The sequence below is a fragment of the Oratosquilla oratoria genome, chromosome 10 (genome assembly GCF_046742065.1).
Source record: "Oratosquilla oratoria isolate Oo_2021 chromosome 10, ASM4674206v1, whole genome shotgun sequence".
NCBI classification, from domain to species: Eukaryota; Metazoa; Arthropoda; class Malacostraca; order Stomatopoda; family Squillidae; genus Oratosquilla; species Oratosquilla oratoria.
This window is the reverse complement of record NC_134786.1, coordinates 64,058,740-64,075,826: the sequence shown is the minus strand read 5'-3', so window position 1 is coordinate 64,075,826 and position 17,087 is coordinate 64,058,740. Positions and strand designations below refer to the sequence as shown.

Sequence of the window (17,087 nt, the reverse complement as noted above, 5' to 3'; positions counted from 1 at the left end):
GCAGGGATGACCCATCATCCAGGAGGTGACAAGATAGGAGGGAGGGAGGAGGGTGGAGGGGAGTGGAATATATGGGAAATGAAATGGGTGGGAGTGATTTCTATGCCTTTTTCTTTTTGGCTACCCCCCGTGGAAGGGGGAAAAAGCCTTTGGTATATGTATGTATGTATTCACTACCCCTCTCATCTTAGTACCTTGTGGGTGAAGAGTCATTCCTGTCACTTGCCACATGTTAGAAGTACAGTACAGAATAACAATACAGTAAACCATCGATATGACAGATGATATGGGGACAGGGGTCCGTCATTCTATCCAAAGATCCATTATATCCAATGGAAATAGCGAACAGATCTGTTATACCCCGAAGTTTGTCAGGTATTAGAAATTACAGTAAACCCTTGATATAATACCGTTATAGTGAGGATTTGTCTGGTCAGATTTTTTGTCTGTTATATCCGATATCCGGTATAATGAGATCCATTATATCAAGGGTTTACTATAAATACTGTTGCCTCAAGTTTCTGTGATTGGAAACCCACAGCAGTTTGTAATGGTTCTCAGCCCCTCCTACAGATCTCTCCAGGATGACATGGTGGACTGTTATTTGTGTTGTATTAAAGCAGGTCTGTTCCTACCAGTGGTTGGCAAGATGACCAGTAACTAGTTGTCAGCTTTCTATATTAAGAAAAATGCAGTTAAGTTGAATTTGACTGGGATACCTTGGGGCTTGTCCAGAAATTATATACCATATCTCTAGCTGGAGGAGTGTGTGTTGTTAGGATGTGAAGCTGAGGTTAGGTGAGATAATTCTCCCCAGTGTCGGTTATGTAGGACCACTCTGTGCAGGATCCCAATGTTGATCCCAGTACGGAAGAAAACAGGAAGCATTTGAAATGCAAGAGGGAAATGTTATAAGCATTCAATGAAACAGAATGAAGTTCCGAGTTGAATTCAATAGAGAGAGAGAGAGAGAGAGAGAGAGAAAGGGGGGGGGGAGTTTGAAGGATGATATTTACCTAGTTGTAATATATGGGAGGGGAGCTATGCTCGGGGTGACCCGTCTTTGTATCTCTCCGCATCAAGTTTTATCTTAAAATCTTGTATAGTGTTAGCACAAACTGTTTTGTTGTCTAATTTGTTCCATGTATTTATCACTCTGTGTGGGAAACTGTTCCTTTTCAAGTTTTTTCTATAACTATCCTTTTTCAATTTTTTTCCGTGTCCTCTTGTTTTACCGTTGTCCCACATTAATAGGTCGTTCCTGTCTAAAACTTCCATTCCTTTCATTATTCTGTAGATAGTTAGCAAATCTCCTCTTTCTCTTCTTTGTTCCAGAGTTGGTAGGTTCAATTTGGATAGTCTTTGCTCATATGTTAGTTCGGCGAGTGTCGGTGCTAGTTTTGTTGTCGCTCTTTGTAATCTTTCTAGTTTCTTAATATTCTTTTTGGTACTGGGTGTCCAAAGTGATGCTGCGTACTCGAGTTTTGGTCTTATTAGTGTAGTAAGTATTTTCCTTATAATTTCTTCGTCCATATAGGTAAATGCCACTTTGATTGCTCTCAATAAGTTGTAGGTTTCTCCGAACATCTTGTTTATATGCTTATCTGGTTTCATGTCCTTTCCAATCATCACTCCAAGATCTTTTTCATAGTTTGTTTTATTTATTTTTTCTTCCCCAATTCTGTAATCTTTTGATATTCTATTTTTACTCTTTCCAAATTCCATTATGCTGCATTTCTTAATATTGAATTTTACTTCCCATTTTTGAGTCCAATTCCATATTGTGTCCAGATCTTGTTGCAATGAGTTGCAGTCCTCTTCCGTTTTTACCTTCTTAAGTAATTTTGCATCATCTGCAAAAAAATTTATATAGCACTCCACGCCTTCATTCATGTCATTAACGTATACAGCGAACATGATCGGTGCCAGTACTGATCCTTGCGGGACCCCGCTTTTTACTTCTTCCCAGTTGGAGAATTTTTCTCTAATTACAATATGTTAGAGGCAAGATGTGAAAGGAAAATCAATCAATCAATCCTTTGCTGCCTTTAGTTTCTCCAGACCCATAGCCCCATGACAACCAGCCATGGTACCTGGATCCTCCTATAGATGTCCGAAAATCAATTAAATGACATATAGCTTCCATTTTTTCTTGAAGAAAACTCACACCTGTGGTATTCAACCACAACCACCTGGTTAGCCTTTTATGTCACTCAAAAATTAAATTCTGTATTGTGTAAATGTTGGGAAGTGCTAAGGGCATTTTCCACATCTCTGTGGTGCCAGAGCCTATGGCATATGATATCCATTTCCCATGGCCCTCTTGTGGATATGTTGTGTTATATACAATGAGAGTGGAATGGGTGGGAGTGGGTGCATGCCTTGGCTGGTTACCTCCTTTATAAAGGGAAGGCCTTGATATATAAACAGATATAGATTTTTTTTAGTAGTGGGCGGTGACCTGAATATAGGTTTTGGCGAGAGGTGGCCAAAAAAACAAAGGCATGAAATCCACTCCCACCCATTTCATCCCCCACATACTCCATGCCCATTCACCCCCCTCCCTCTTATCTTTGCTCTTCCTGGATGACAGGTCATCCCTGCATCTTGCCCACTGCCCTGTGTCCCCTCAGATAGAAAAAGAGAAGACAGGGAGAAATCCTTTCAGGCCATGTCAAAATATCATTCACACTTACTCCCTCCCCCTATCCCCTACCCACTACCATGCATCACAGCATCATCCATACACAACCATTCTCCACTCACCCCTATCTTCTGTCTTCTCCCTTCCTTTCTCAATACACATTCCCCTCTTTTCTAATGGCCCTTTTACCCCATCCATCCATCTCATCCTTGGTTACCCCCTCATGTTCACTCCTTCCACACCTCTTTTACTACTCTTTCTTCATTAATTCTTTCCATGTGTCCAAACCATACCAATACTCTTTCATCAACCCTGTCTCCCTACTCCCTTTCCACCCCTGTTCTCCTCACCTCCTCTCTTACGTTCCAAGTGTCCAGTGGTACTTAATTTAGTATCAAATTGTCTACAAGAAGAAACACTGAATTTGTGTCTTGAATGTCTGGGATTGTGTCATCAGATGGGAAGGGAATGTACATCAGTTGTTATTTCTACTGAGGTACAATGGTGGAAAAATAGAATAATCTGATAAGATGATCTCTGTGCCGGAGACTGTGTGTCAATCCCAGAGGGATGCACTTACAGGTAGAAGAGGTGTTGATGGGCTTTGAAGAAATGAATTTCCATTTGGTGAAACTTAAAGCAACAATTATTATTACTTTGAGCCAACCTAGTGGTCACAGCCAGATTCCTTGGGATTGTGGGTCTTCTACAAGTGAGATCTTGGGCAACAGATTGAATGATTAGTGAGTATAAGAACTTATGTACCATCTACACATATGCAGAGAGCTTTTCAATCTACATGAAAATGCTGCTGCATGACATTGCTAATTCAAGGATTTATCCATCCTCCAAAGCCAAAAGAAAGGGGAAGGAGGAACACCATCATGCACACCTGTTGATAGACTACAAATTATTCATGTAGCACAACATTTGATTTCTTCATTCTTCTCATTACACAAAAATTTCCAACCCTTTCCACCTTGATGCTCTTGTACGGTAGAGCTTCAATGAGTAACATAAAAGCTTTAGGGGCAAAGAAAACACATGTAGCATTATTTTGCCACAAACATACGTAACACAATCAAAGGCATAACATTTTCTTACAAAACAATTCAACTGGATTGTATCTCTTGGTGTGTGCACAATATCCATTTCATATCAACTTGATGAAGACTCTGCAATACTTTAGCTTCTTCCCTTTTCTTTACTTTAAGCAAACATATTCCAATGAGTATGGTATTGATATAAACTGGTCAATCCTGTAAAACCTCTGACAACATTAGTAATACAGTTTGGTGATATATATAAATTGCTATCACAGGAACATTATCAAGTTATAATCTGAGTGATAGTATTGAGATTTTCATCCATACAACTGATTAGAGTAAATGTTATCGTTTAACATCATTCTATCATACTCACCTATTCATAAAGGTTCAGTGGTAAGTTAAATATGTAAATCAATCAATCCACAACATAAATTTTCCAAGCAGGATACTTTTCCGATGAGCAACAAAAAATGTCGATAAAGTAGAATTTTTGCCCATCATATCATGTAATTGCATACAGTTAAAAACTATTTTTGGGTAAACCAGCAACAAGTGCTGAACTCTGCAAGAACAATTTTAATTAATATTCCTATTAATCAGAATATGCATCTTATAAACTGATGGTTTACTCACAAGTTATCAAAAAAATATAAAAACAACCAAAATGTCTTATGAAATCTAAAAAAACAAAAACGGGAGTGAAATAGATTACAATAATAACAATAGTTTAAACATTCAAAATTCCTGATAACCTTTCAATATTCTTGCAAGGTCCAAGGTGCTTTAAAATAAATTTCACTCCTGTTTTTGCTTGCACAAAATAAAATGACTGGGTGTCAATTTACTGATGTGTTAGGAACTCTACTTACTGTTTTCCTAGTTCCACCAATGTCTCACAGATGTACTTCCTGGCATTGGCATGTTTGGGGTTGAATTTCAGAGCCTGCTCAAAGTCCTCCACTGCTTTTTCAAACTGTCCTAAATTGGCAAGTCTGTTAAGAAAACAAAATGTATATATATATTAGAAAAGTTGAGAATAATATTCGCTGACTTATCATGTCTAGTGCATACACTTGCACTATCTGTTCCCTTCTCTCACCTCTAAACAAATATGGCTTCCCACCAGTAATAAAAGTTATTATGTCTCGTCCTTGTAATAACTACCTCATCTTAACTACAACAGGTCATAAATGCTACATTCATACTTATTCTACTGGCAAGAAATTATCAATTAGGATAATTAATACTACAAGTTCTAGGCCAAATTAAAAGTATACATACACATGATGACTCAGTTTAAAGTTGTGAACTACTCCTATCAGGAAGCTAGGATGGTGCCCCTTACAGGGGACTTAGAAGTGTGAATATCAAAAAGCCCTCACTCTCTGGGAGGGTAGCCTACTCTTAATCAATCCCACTTATCAAACACCCATTCATTGTTCCTTTTATCTTAACTTTGTGGATGAAGGGCCCTGTACCACACCCACTGCCTGGGTCACAAGGAAGGCAGCAAGACAAAGCACCTTCACAGCAGGCCCCAACAACTTAAGCTGGTTTACCCCCATGGCAATATGGCAACTCTCCCACATCATCCACTCAAGAATGTACAAATCAAACAAGACAAAACTCCAAGCCATGTCAAATTACCATCCATTCACAACCATTCTACAATCACACCTAGCTCTTGCCCTCTCCCATCCCTGCTCAACAGACATTCAACTTCTGATGGGAGGGACAATGAATGGGTTTTGGATTGGTGAATGATTTAATGTATGATTATGGCAGTGCGTTAGAAGTAAATCTTAGGGGAGAGAAGCTGGTGGAAGCAGGTGTAGGTATTTGGGGCCGCATGTGGCAGGAAAGTGAAGGGTTGAGGCGGAGGTAAATTGTAGATTGAGAGAAGCAAGTAAATGCCTTGGGCAGGGGTGTCAAACTCAAATCCTTTTGAGGGTCAATTATGGACTTGGTTATGGTCTCGAGGGCCATAAAAAAAAAAAAATATATATATATATATATATATATATATACTGTATATATATATATATATATATATAAAACATAAAATAAAACAAATTGAAAAGTGAAAGTTACAGTTTAGTTACACTTTCCTCAGTTATAACAATTACATGGAACACAGACATGGAACAAAAACATGAAACATAAGAGAAGAAGAAGAGTTTGAATGTGTTTGAGATGAGATGCCTGAGAAATATGATATGGGTTACTCGGCTGGATAGAGTGAGAAATGAGGAGGTGAGGAGGAGAATGGGGGGTGGAATGAGAGTTGGGATACAGGGTTGATGAACGAGTATTGGGATGGTTTGGACACATGGAAGAATGAGTGAAGTAAGATTAGTAAAAGAGGGGTGGAAAGCAGAGGTAGAAGGAGTGAACATGAGGGGGCAACCAAGGATGAGATGGACAGATGGGGTAAAAGGGGCATTGGGAAAGAGGGGAATGTCTGTTGAGGGAGGAAGGGAGAAGACAATATAGGGGTGAATGGAGATTGATTATGTATGGATGATACTGTGATGCATGGGAGTGGGTGGGGGATGAGGGGTGAAGGAGTACATATGAATGATATTTTGATGCAGCCTGAGGGGGTTTCTTCCAGTCTCCTTTTTCTGTATGACAGGATGGAGGGGGGGTCACCAATTAAATGAAGGGGGAAAAAGTCATTGGTATATGTATATATTACTATTATCATGGCTACCTCCCGTGTAAGGGGGAAAAAGTCTTTGGTATATGTATGTACTATTATCATTATTATTATATAAATCTATTTTTTTAATACTTGCATATATATTCTATACATACACACACCAAAGACCCTTTCCCTTTAAAAGTGTGGGAAGGAAGTGTTATAGCACAATCACATTTTAACAATTAAAACTTGTTCATCACCCCTCCCAGCTTAGTAACAATGGAATGAAGGTCGCCCTGTCCCTCATTACACTGTCTGTGTCAAAGGCAATGCAGTGAGGCAAGCTCTACCACAGCAGGACCTCACAGCCAGTTTGACTACTACTGCTTCATTATGACAATCACCCCTCCAGATGAGAGGTCTCACACTCATTATTTTTTATTTCAACCTCATCTGTGAGATTAACAAATCAATCTCAACCTGTCTTCTGCATTGATGAATTCTCTTTCCTCACAATCAATCAATCAGTCTGTTGCCACAGGTCTATCTTGCAGGAGACTCTCTCAAAATACATTGAAGCCTTAGTCAAATGTAATTCAGTAACTGATGAAAGTATAAAAGACAAATTAAGTTTATAAAGGACTACTTACAGAGCTCCTTTGGCAACAAAGGCTTCTACATTTTCATCATCAATCTGCAGTGCTTTATTCAGGCACTGAAAAGCTTCTTCATGCTGGCCTTTCTTGAAGAAAGCAACTCCATCTGCCACACTTTTGAGAGCCCACCGATTCATCTGGGCTTTACGGATTGTACGAAACATCTCTTTATCCTGAAACCTGTACCTGATGAGGAACAGAGAAACACTATGAAGATTTTTTTGTTTGGTGGCTTGAAATACAAAAACAAACAACTACAGTGGGCTTGAAAGTTTTGCAGTTCTATTTCCATGATTCCTTATTTCTGTATGATATCCTTAACAATGTAAATAATATTTCCATTTGGTAAAGTAGTTTAATAGAAATTGAGGTAAAATAAAATAACAATATGCACCACAAATACAAAAAACAATATTTTAATCTAATTTTCAAATCCACTTTCCACCAATAATCTTTGCTTACTAAGGTATGCGAGTACCTGTGGTGATGCACTTGATTTGATTAATACCACCACAAAATGGTATACACATGAATGAGCACATGGATCACTCTTGGTGCTCCACAGTTTCTATATACCAAGGGTTCCTTATAAGGGAGGTGGTCACATCAAAGGCACGCACCCACTCTTATCTTAGCTCCTCCACAGTTTCAAACATGAGAAATTTCTGTAAGTATCTGTTACTTGCCTAAGGGATTCCATGAAGGAGGAGTGTTGGAAGAGATTGATGCCCACTCGACTAGACATGTCTTTGATGCTACGAGGGTTTTGGAATGAACGTGTCCTTTCCAGATTTTCTTCAAAGGACTTTGTTTTCTTCTCCTGCATCTTGCTGTTTTGGATGCCAAAGTACAAGAAAAACAAAAAAAGAATTCTGATAAAATAATTATCCCAACACCATAACAATTGTACCACAATAATAATTGTAAAATAAACCACACCTGTAGACAGTACATTATACATAAATCTATAAAAATCTTTGAACAGTTCAACAAGAAATTTTTATTTCTCATAATGAACAATTTATTATTCATAATTAAACATGACACTTGCCTCTAAATAAATATAATAAAAAATATGCATTCTCATGTAAAAGTCCTTTTCCCTTCAGAGGGATAACCTAGTCAAAGCATACATCCACCCTAAACCAAATTGTTGTCCCTCCTATCTTAGTTCCTCATAGATAATGAGTCATCTGTCCCCTGCCACACTACTGGAGTTGGTATGAGAAGTGGTAAATGGTAAAATCGATGTCTAATAAAAGTGAGGTTCATACGAGTCATTAAATGTAGTGGAGGACAGGGAGGCTATGACCGTAACAGGGAGAGATGTCAGAAAAATGACTATAGGAAAAGAGGGGGATACAAAGATCATCGAAAATTATGAATATGGGTAAGTCACCTGGTTAGATGTTCAACACATGGAATGTCTGACAAGAGGAGCAGTTATGGTGAAACAGTTGGTGCGGCTGTTCATAGTGTATCTAAGATGAGGAAGTGTACTGGTGAACTGTAGTAGTACTTCTGGTACTACCATTATGAATAAATTATTGTACCTATCAATGTAGACTTGGTACCTAAAGTAAGCAAAAATAGAAAAGAATTAATATCTTTGAGATGAAGTGTTTAAGAAAGTGAGGATTACAAGGATGGACTGAATGAGAAATATGAGGCAAGGTGAGCATGGGTGGAGAGATAGCTGATAAGGTGAATCAATGGTTTAGGAATGTGGAAAGAATGATGCTAGCTGAAATAGTGTGGAAAGCAGAAGTGGACTGTAGAAACCCGAGGGGAAGAACCAAGAATGAAGTGGACTGATGGGTTGAAAGGGACACAGGAAGCATGAAGAATGTTGAGCAAGCAAGGAAGGGGGGCAAAAAATATATATGAATAAAAAATGGTTGTAAACAACCTGATAAGCCCAAAGGGATATTTTTTTTCTTTTGTCTACTTCGTATATTTCTTGAATGCAGTAGAAGGGTGTGTGTGTGTGGGGGGGTTGCTATGTATTGAAGCAGTGGAGGTAAATTAGCTCTGGATACTATGCCCTGCTGTGAAAGTGCTGTGCTTTTTATATTGCTTCTGACCAAAGCAATGTGGCAAGGAATAAGGACAATCCTTCATCCACAAGGAACTATGTGGGGAGGGGTGATGATTGGGTTTTTGAAAAGGGGTGGGATGGGTGTCACAATTTCGACATTGTGACACACTACCTAGTGTTTTCCCATTCTTTTAGGGCTTCGGCATCTCCTTTACATGCAGACTAGTACACAACCCTTTCCTTTCAGCCCTGGAAGGTGGCCCTTCAGCTATTATTTTTCCTTCACTCAGTAAAGACATTTGAAGCCTTAAACCATCCAGTGATTACTTCTTAATATTTTTGTTCCCTTCTCAAGCAAGTTAGAGTTTTGAGAGTCCCATTCCCTGCAGTATTCAGTTTTGAAAGCTTGGCACCAATTGGTTGACTGTGCCTTATTGAATGTATCCTCAATTTTAGTGAGGAATCATCTCAACTCATCATACAAAGTTTTGCCTTCACAACCCATTCATACTGGAAGTTTGTCTTCGCAAGCTACTCATACTTAAAGTCAACAAAGATTGCTATGATATTTTGAAATGTCTCAATTAACTTCTGTTTATTCACTGTTATTATTATTGTGTCTTTACATTTTTGTATTATATTCAATACATTTTTGCCTGTGTTTCACCCTTTGTTCTCATTATTATTCTTTGGTTGGAGAGCCCATGGCATCTCATGCCTCCAGCATGCTTACCTATTCTTATTTTTAGCTAGCTTAAGTTAGGTTATCTAGGATCATCTGTCCTTTTCCTTATTACTGTTATCTCAAGCAAATTAACAAAGAGAAAATTTGTGTGCCAAAAACACCACATCTCTGTGTTGTGGGACCTGTATGCCCAGGAAAATTTGCTTCAAAAGTGCGCACGATGTATGGATGAACTGTTGAATTAGTGAAATGAATTCAAAACCTTTGAAAGCCCCGCACAAACTTTGGTGCAATATTCGCAGGGCGTAGCTTGGGTCCCTCCATCCCAGACAAAGTGATCATCAAATCAACGGATATCAAAGGCATCCAGTTAATTGGAGGGTTTGCTTTCCCATCTGATTCTACTAAACCAGTGCAGCATCACAAGGAGGAACAGAGAAATGTTACGATGCGGTAGTTCTATCATTTTAGCTTTAGGTGTTAAGAGTGCGCAGGGTCAGTTCAGGATGGAGTCTCCAACCATGTATATGTACATCATCTTGGATTTAGAAATTATTACCAATTTAATAATAAAACAATGTTTGTAGGAAATTTTTCCCAATTATGTTGTTTCAATATTTGATCATTATGGAGACACTTCAATTGCAATAAACGTTGAAAGCACATCAAATGTTTGTTGTGGACATTCTTTCTGTGAAGTTTAAATCTGACAATATTGCATAAATTTGTGTGTGTAACTTAAGGTCCAAGTAAAAGATTAGGGTCTGCTTTTCACATCATGAGTAATTCACACATATTTCCATTTCATATCCCCCTTTTCTCACGTTTTATGTATTACATCACTCCCTCCCTGACAAGTCTCACTTCTCTGGTCCTTCAGAATTACATGTTCATATTGAAGAGACATTCATGGTCTGGCTTGTTTCTGAAGTTTCCTAGACTTCAGCTCCAACTGTAGCTATCACCCTTCTCTAATTTCCTATGTGAGAGAAATTCTCATGCTGGCTGACACCTTTTCTTCTTCCACTGTCTATGGATTATGGGACAATGGGTGTAGGGTGGTTGTATGCTTTGACATGGCCATCCCCTTAAGTGGAAAAGGCCTTTTTGTTTAATGCATGAAAAAAAAAGTATGAAAAACATTATTAGCAAAAGTTTCTTTTACTAAAGCTATCTTAATAATATAAGGAGAGCTAACATATTTCTTAATTAAAACGCCCACACAGAAGACCCAGGTAATATCCTAAACACCCATGTAAAACATCTGTCCTAATATGATACAGACTTTGACAAATTGTTTCAAACACTCACGGTTACACAACAAATATCCAACAATCTGGAAAAAAAGCATATATATTCCTCATGTAAAAAAACAAACATTCTACCTAATACCAAGGGCTTTTTTCCCCCTTATAAGGAAGGTAGCCAAGTCAAGTCAAAAGGAATGCACCCACTACCACCCACCTCCCTTTCCTCTTTTTTCTTTCGTATTTTTTTTTTTTTTTTCTCATAAAACCAAACACACCACCAGAAAACCCATCATCCTACAGAACAATCTCATTACTATCCACTATATCGAAGCTAATGGAAAAAATATTCACAAGAAGAAATATAACCATCCCACTCATCACTCCAAACCAACATTCATGGAGAGAAAGTTCCACCAGCACACTTTTCACAAACATAACTCAACAAGTGCTAGAGGGATTTAACAAGAAAGCACAACCAGAATGAACAGCTATGAAGGCAATATACCTAAACAAGGCACCTGATGAAACATCCAGATACTATCTAAAAAAGTTATTTAGAAAGACAACTACAACAATAAGTGGCTAACAAAATTCTCAGATGGCAGACAGTGCAGAGAAGTCCAAGATAACCAAATGTCTGGGTTTAGAATTATGTACAACGGAGTAATAATCTCACATCCATTATTTGACTTCCTCACAGGCAATCTCCCACACAAGATACAGAGTATAGTGCTGAAGTGCTCAATTATACATTTGATCAGAACCCAGTAGAGCACCTACAAAACAGCTGCTAACAACACCTGAAACTTAAACTGGAGAGGGAGAGGGAGGGAGAGAGGGAGAGGGAGAGAGAGAGAGAGAGAGCGAGAGAGAGAAGGAAAGAGAGAGAGAGAGAGATAGAGGAGAGGGAGAAGGGGGAGAGAGAGAAAAAGGGGAGAGAGAGGAGAAGGGGGAGAGGGAGAGGAGAAGGGGGAGAGAGAGTGGGGGAGGGGGGAGAGAGTGGGGAAGGGGGAGGGAGAGAGGAACAGAGAGAGAAAGGAGATAGAGGAACAGGGAAAGAGAGGAGAGGAACAGAGAAAGAGAGAGGGAGAGGAACAGAGAAAGAGAGTGAGGGAGGGAGAGGGAGAGAGGAGCATGGGAGGGAGCAAGTGAGAAAGAGGAAGCAAAGGAGAGAGAGAGAGAGAGAGAGAGAGAGAGAGAGAGAGAGAGAGAGAGAGAGAGTGATGAAGTGAGAGTGAGCAGGGGGAAGAGACAGAGGAAGATAGATAAATAGAAAGAGGGGGAAGAAAAGGGAGAGAGGGAGAGAGAGAGGAAGAGGGAGAGGAAGGGGGGAGAGAGGAAGAGGGGGAGAGGAAGAGGGGGAGAGGAAGAGGGAAGAGAGAGGAAGAGGGGAAGAGAGGAAGAGGGGAAGAGAGGAAGAGGGGAAGAGAGGAAGAGGAAGAGGAATGGTGAGGAAGCAAGAGAAAGAGGATGAGGGATAGTGAGGAAAAGGGAAAGGAAGAACGAGGGGAAGAGGGAGAGGATGAGTGAGAGGAAGAGGATGAGTGAGAGAGAATGGATAAAGAGATAAAAAGGAGGAAGAGAGAAAGGGGGAAGATTGTGATATGGAAGAAAAAGGAAGAAAGGGGAAGAGAGGGGCAGAAAGAGGAATAAAGTGGAAAAAATGAGGCAAGGAGAGCAACAAAGAGAAAAAAATAAGAGAGAAGAAAAGAAAGAAATAAGAGAGAAGAAAAGAAAGAAAGAGGAGAAGAGACATGGAGACAATAAGTGAAAGAAAATAAAGAGAGTAAAAGAGAAAGAAAAATGGACAAGGAAAGATGTGCGAGGCCCGAGGAAGAACCAGGAGAAAAGACAGTTGCAATAATGATAATAAAAAGTTTCACTGTGTTTCACCTACTGGAAACTTGCAGCCCCACAGTAATCAGGCCCTCCCACAGATCTTTCTGAAAAGAAACTTTGAAACTGTTTTCCGTGCTGTATTAGTGTGGGACTGTTTCTATGCCACTGGCTACAAACACTAGTGGAGAGGAGCACTGCCAATAGTAATGGGGTTGTCGGTTTCCAGTGAGTGAAACCTCAAAGCAGCAAAGGAATAGAATTCAGACTTTATCTAGAGACACAGCCCAGATCTATCAACTTTGATTCCAATTCCTTCACTTTTCACATACATAGAGCTGATACATGGCAGCTGCTTAATGTCTACTACTATAAGCCAGTGAAACAGAAGCCATCCCATACTAATATGACGGGGACAACATTACATTTCTTTCCAGAGAGCCTGAGGATTTCCCGACTGCTATGGGGTTGCGAATGTCTTGTCAATTAAAATTGAGGCAACAATGTTTATTATTTCATATTCCTATTTTACCTTTTATTTCTTTGTCCCTCTCTCATGTAAATCTTCTATATCACTTATTTTTGTTCTTATATTTCTCCATACATAAACACACACACAAATTAAGAGACAAATAAAATCTGCTGAATTCCTTGAATATACATGTCTAAACTATTCTTAAGACATCTACTTAATCAACTGAATCATTTCTATTCATCTAACAACTCAGGAATGGTTATTAACAAATATATGTTTTAAGAAAAAAGTTCTATCTATATACCTAGAGCTTTTTTCCCCCTTATAAGGGAGGTAGCCAAGTCAAAGGCACATACCTACTCCACCCATTCCACTTCCCTCCACCACCCTTTCCTCATCTTAGCTCCTCATGGATGATGGGTCATCTCATCCCTGCATCCCACCCACTGCCCTGGGTCAGAAGCAATATAGAAGAAGAAGAAGAAGTAATAACATTGAAATCTACCTGAAAAAATAGTCACCAACTAAAATTGATGACACAACAACTCTCTTCTTACAATAAACCTTTAAGCTACACATTAAATCAAGATAAAATAAAAAACAATGTAAACTCATCAGTACGTGAGAATAGCAGGCAGCTTATTTGTGTTGATTTTGCCAAGTGGCAACATTTGCAAAACTTCAGCAGATGCTGCCACTCCCTTTGTGCCAACTTTCAGGGTATTCAGCTCATGGTCAACTTCCAACACTTCAACCCTCAATAGTGTTCGGAATATCCAGCATCCTTCATAAGCATCTGGTGAAAGTGGGGTAGTGTCTTTGCTTGATAAAAATGCCTGCAAAGTTAGAAAGCATTAATTTTTTTAATAAGCTTAATAAATTTTTTTGGGACTAATTACAGAATGGAGCACCAAGAATAATTACAGGATGCACCAAAACTATGCTTATTGAACACATACATAATGAAACCAAAATCCTCTCCCTAGAACACCACATGAAAATGGCAGGAACACAATCCTATGCCAAAACCCTTCATGTTACATGTGCATCAAAAAATTTATGCCAGCAGCATATCACTCATATATCTAGAATGACCTACCCCTATACCACACAAATCATAATAATAATTAGAAAAAAAATATATATATATATATATATATATATATATATATATATATATATATTTATTATAAAAAACATATTCAGGTCACTAAACCAAACCTTTTAAGACAAGCTGCCAACTTAATATTCTGTCAACAACCCCCCCCAAGACATATGCACCACAGAAAAGTCCCTCCCACACCTGACAAAAACATACTGCCTGTGCTCAGGATATAAACAGTACCAACAAAGCATATAAACAGTACCAACAAAGCATATAAACAGTCCCAACACAGAATAGGCCTGGCCAAATTCAAACTGCCTCGGATGCACATCATACTACAATGCTCCATACTAACAATTCCTAGACAGCAAACACAATACATCTTCCCCGAGTGACTTATAGTCCTGCCTGTAGGCAGTTGCCAGTTACCTGAAGGCTGCAGGTCTTCTGCAAAGACCAGGGACAATGGATTGATTGACTGATATTTATCAACACATCAATTAAAATTATTAAACAAAAGAACAAACCTTGATGTCCAGGTCAGAAATATCCCGATTTTCACCTCCATCTGTACACTTGAGCTTCAGATAATGGCCTGAAACTGAATATTTTTTGGTGTACCTCTCCACCACGCCCACTAATAGATCTCCTCGTTTCACGTTCTAGGGAAACAATTGAAAAGATACAATTACTATACATAAACATGCATAATTATATTAAATACACTCACAAAATTAGGTAAACTAACTAAATACACAAATACTATGGTCATGTTACATATGCAGGACATGTTGAGATATGTGGGACTTTTTCCTCTTCACAAGGGAGGTAGCCAAAGACAAAAAATATAAATCCACTCGCATTTTATTCCCTACATACTCCACTCCCATCTATCACCTTTCCCTCTTTTCTTGGCTCCTCCTGGATAACAAGTAATCCCTGCATCTTGCCCATTGCCCTAGATCAGATGTAATGCAGCAAGACAGCAAATCCAAAGCAAGGTCGCTTCATTCAATTGGTGACCCCTCCTATCTGTCCCCTCATGTAGAAAAAGAGAAGACAGGGAGAATTCCCTTTGGGCTGTGTCAAAATATCATTCACACATACTCCCTCACCTACTTGAATCCCCCACCCACTCCCTTCCATGCATCACAGCATCATCCATACACAACAATTCTCCACTCACCCCTATCTTCTGTCTTCTTCTTTCCTTCCTCAACAGACATTCCTCTCTTTCCCAATGCCCCTTTTACTCCCATCCATCCATCTCATCCTTGGCCGCCCCATCAAGTTCACTCCCTCCACCTCTGCCTTCCACACCTCTTTTACTAATCTTTCTTCACTCATTTTTTCCATGTGTCCAAACCATCCCAATACTCTTTCATCAACCATATCTCTCAACTTCCTTTCCACCTCTGCTCTCCTCCTCACCTCCTCATTTCACACTCTAACTAGCCTAGTAACCCCTACCATAATTCTCAGGCATTTCATCTCAAACACATTTAAACTCTTCCTCTTTTATTATGTTCCATGTTTTTACCCCATACAGTACTGTTGGCACAATCACTTCTTTATACAATCTCTTCTTAACATCCATTGCCAAATGTCTATTTCTCATTACACTTTTTCATCCCCTAAAGCATTTACTTGCTTCTCCCAACCTAAATAAATTCTACCTCCACCTCCAATCCCCCCTTTCCCACCCAAAATATCTAAGCTATCCACTTCCTCCAGTTTCTCTCCCTTAATCCTTTCTCTGATCCCACAAGCAGTCATTAGCAAATAACTGATTTTTCTCCCACTTTTCTCTTTCTTTAATCATCTCTAATCCCGGTCCATAACCCTTGTGTTTACCTCTCACACTACCCCATCCATGTATAAAGTGAACAGCCAAGGCAACATAACACAACCCTAGTGAGGTCCTACCTTTACCTCACCACTCACTCTCCATTTCTAATTCTAACAATGGCTCTACTACTATTGTAAAAACTCTTGACCGCTCTCAACAGCTTTCCTCCTATCCCATATATCTGCAATACCTCCCACAGTGACCTCCTGTCTACCCTCTCATAAGCCTTTTCCAAATCCATAAAGGCCCAAAAAACATCCTTACCTTTTCTTAAAGCTTTTTCACATACCTGCCTAACCTCAAAAATCTGATCCATGCGACCCCTACCTGTCTTATATCCACACTGTTCCTCACCAATTACTTCCTGTGTTCATCTCTAATTCTCTTATTAAAAACCCTTCCATAAGCCTTCCCAACTATACTCAACAAACTGATCCCTCTGAAACTACTACACTCACACTTGTCCCCTTTTCCCTTCTGAAGTGGGACTATACAGGCACTCCTCCAGTCCTCCGGCACTCTACTCTCTTCTAGACAATCATTAAACAATCTCAACAGCCAGTCCACCATCACTCTACCTCCTCTTTTTTTTTAGATACTTCACATTATACTCATCTCACCCAGGTGCCTTACCTGCTCTCAGCATTTTAGTAACTGCTTTCATCTCATCTTTCCTTATTTCTCTTTCATTTTCCTCACTCATCACTCATTTTCTTAGCACTTCCTGCTGCAACTACTTTTCTCTCCCTATCCTTCACATTCAGCAACTCCCTAAAATACTCTGCCCATTTTCCTCTTACTGCCGTCTCTTTCATTATCATCTCTACATCTGCAACTTTTCTTTTTCTTCTGTACT

The 17,087-nt window shown here is 39.2% G+C and overlaps 1 protein-coding gene across 5 annotated transcripts in view; it reads right to left on the bottom strand.

Moving 5' to 3' along the window:
* LOC143029274 (uncharacterized) overlaps positions 1-17,087 on the bottom strand; it is a 62,612-nt gene that overhangs the window by 24,181 nt on the left and 21,344 nt on the right. For all 5 annotated transcript variants that reach the window (XM_076191994.1, XM_076191993.1, XM_076191995.1 and 2 more), the window contains 5 exons: positions 14,910-15,044; positions 13,899-14,113; positions 7,680-7,823; positions 6,988-7,179; positions 4,563-4,685 (listed from right to left, as the gene is read on the bottom strand). In XM_076191994.1, the coding sequence (XP_076048109.1) occupies positions 4,563-4,685; positions 6,988-7,179; positions 7,680-7,823; positions 13,899-14,113; positions 14,910-15,044 (809 nt within the window). The remainder of the gene's footprint in view (positions 1-4,562; positions 4,686-6,987; positions 7,180-7,679; positions 7,824-13,898; positions 14,114-14,909; positions 15,045-17,087) is intronic.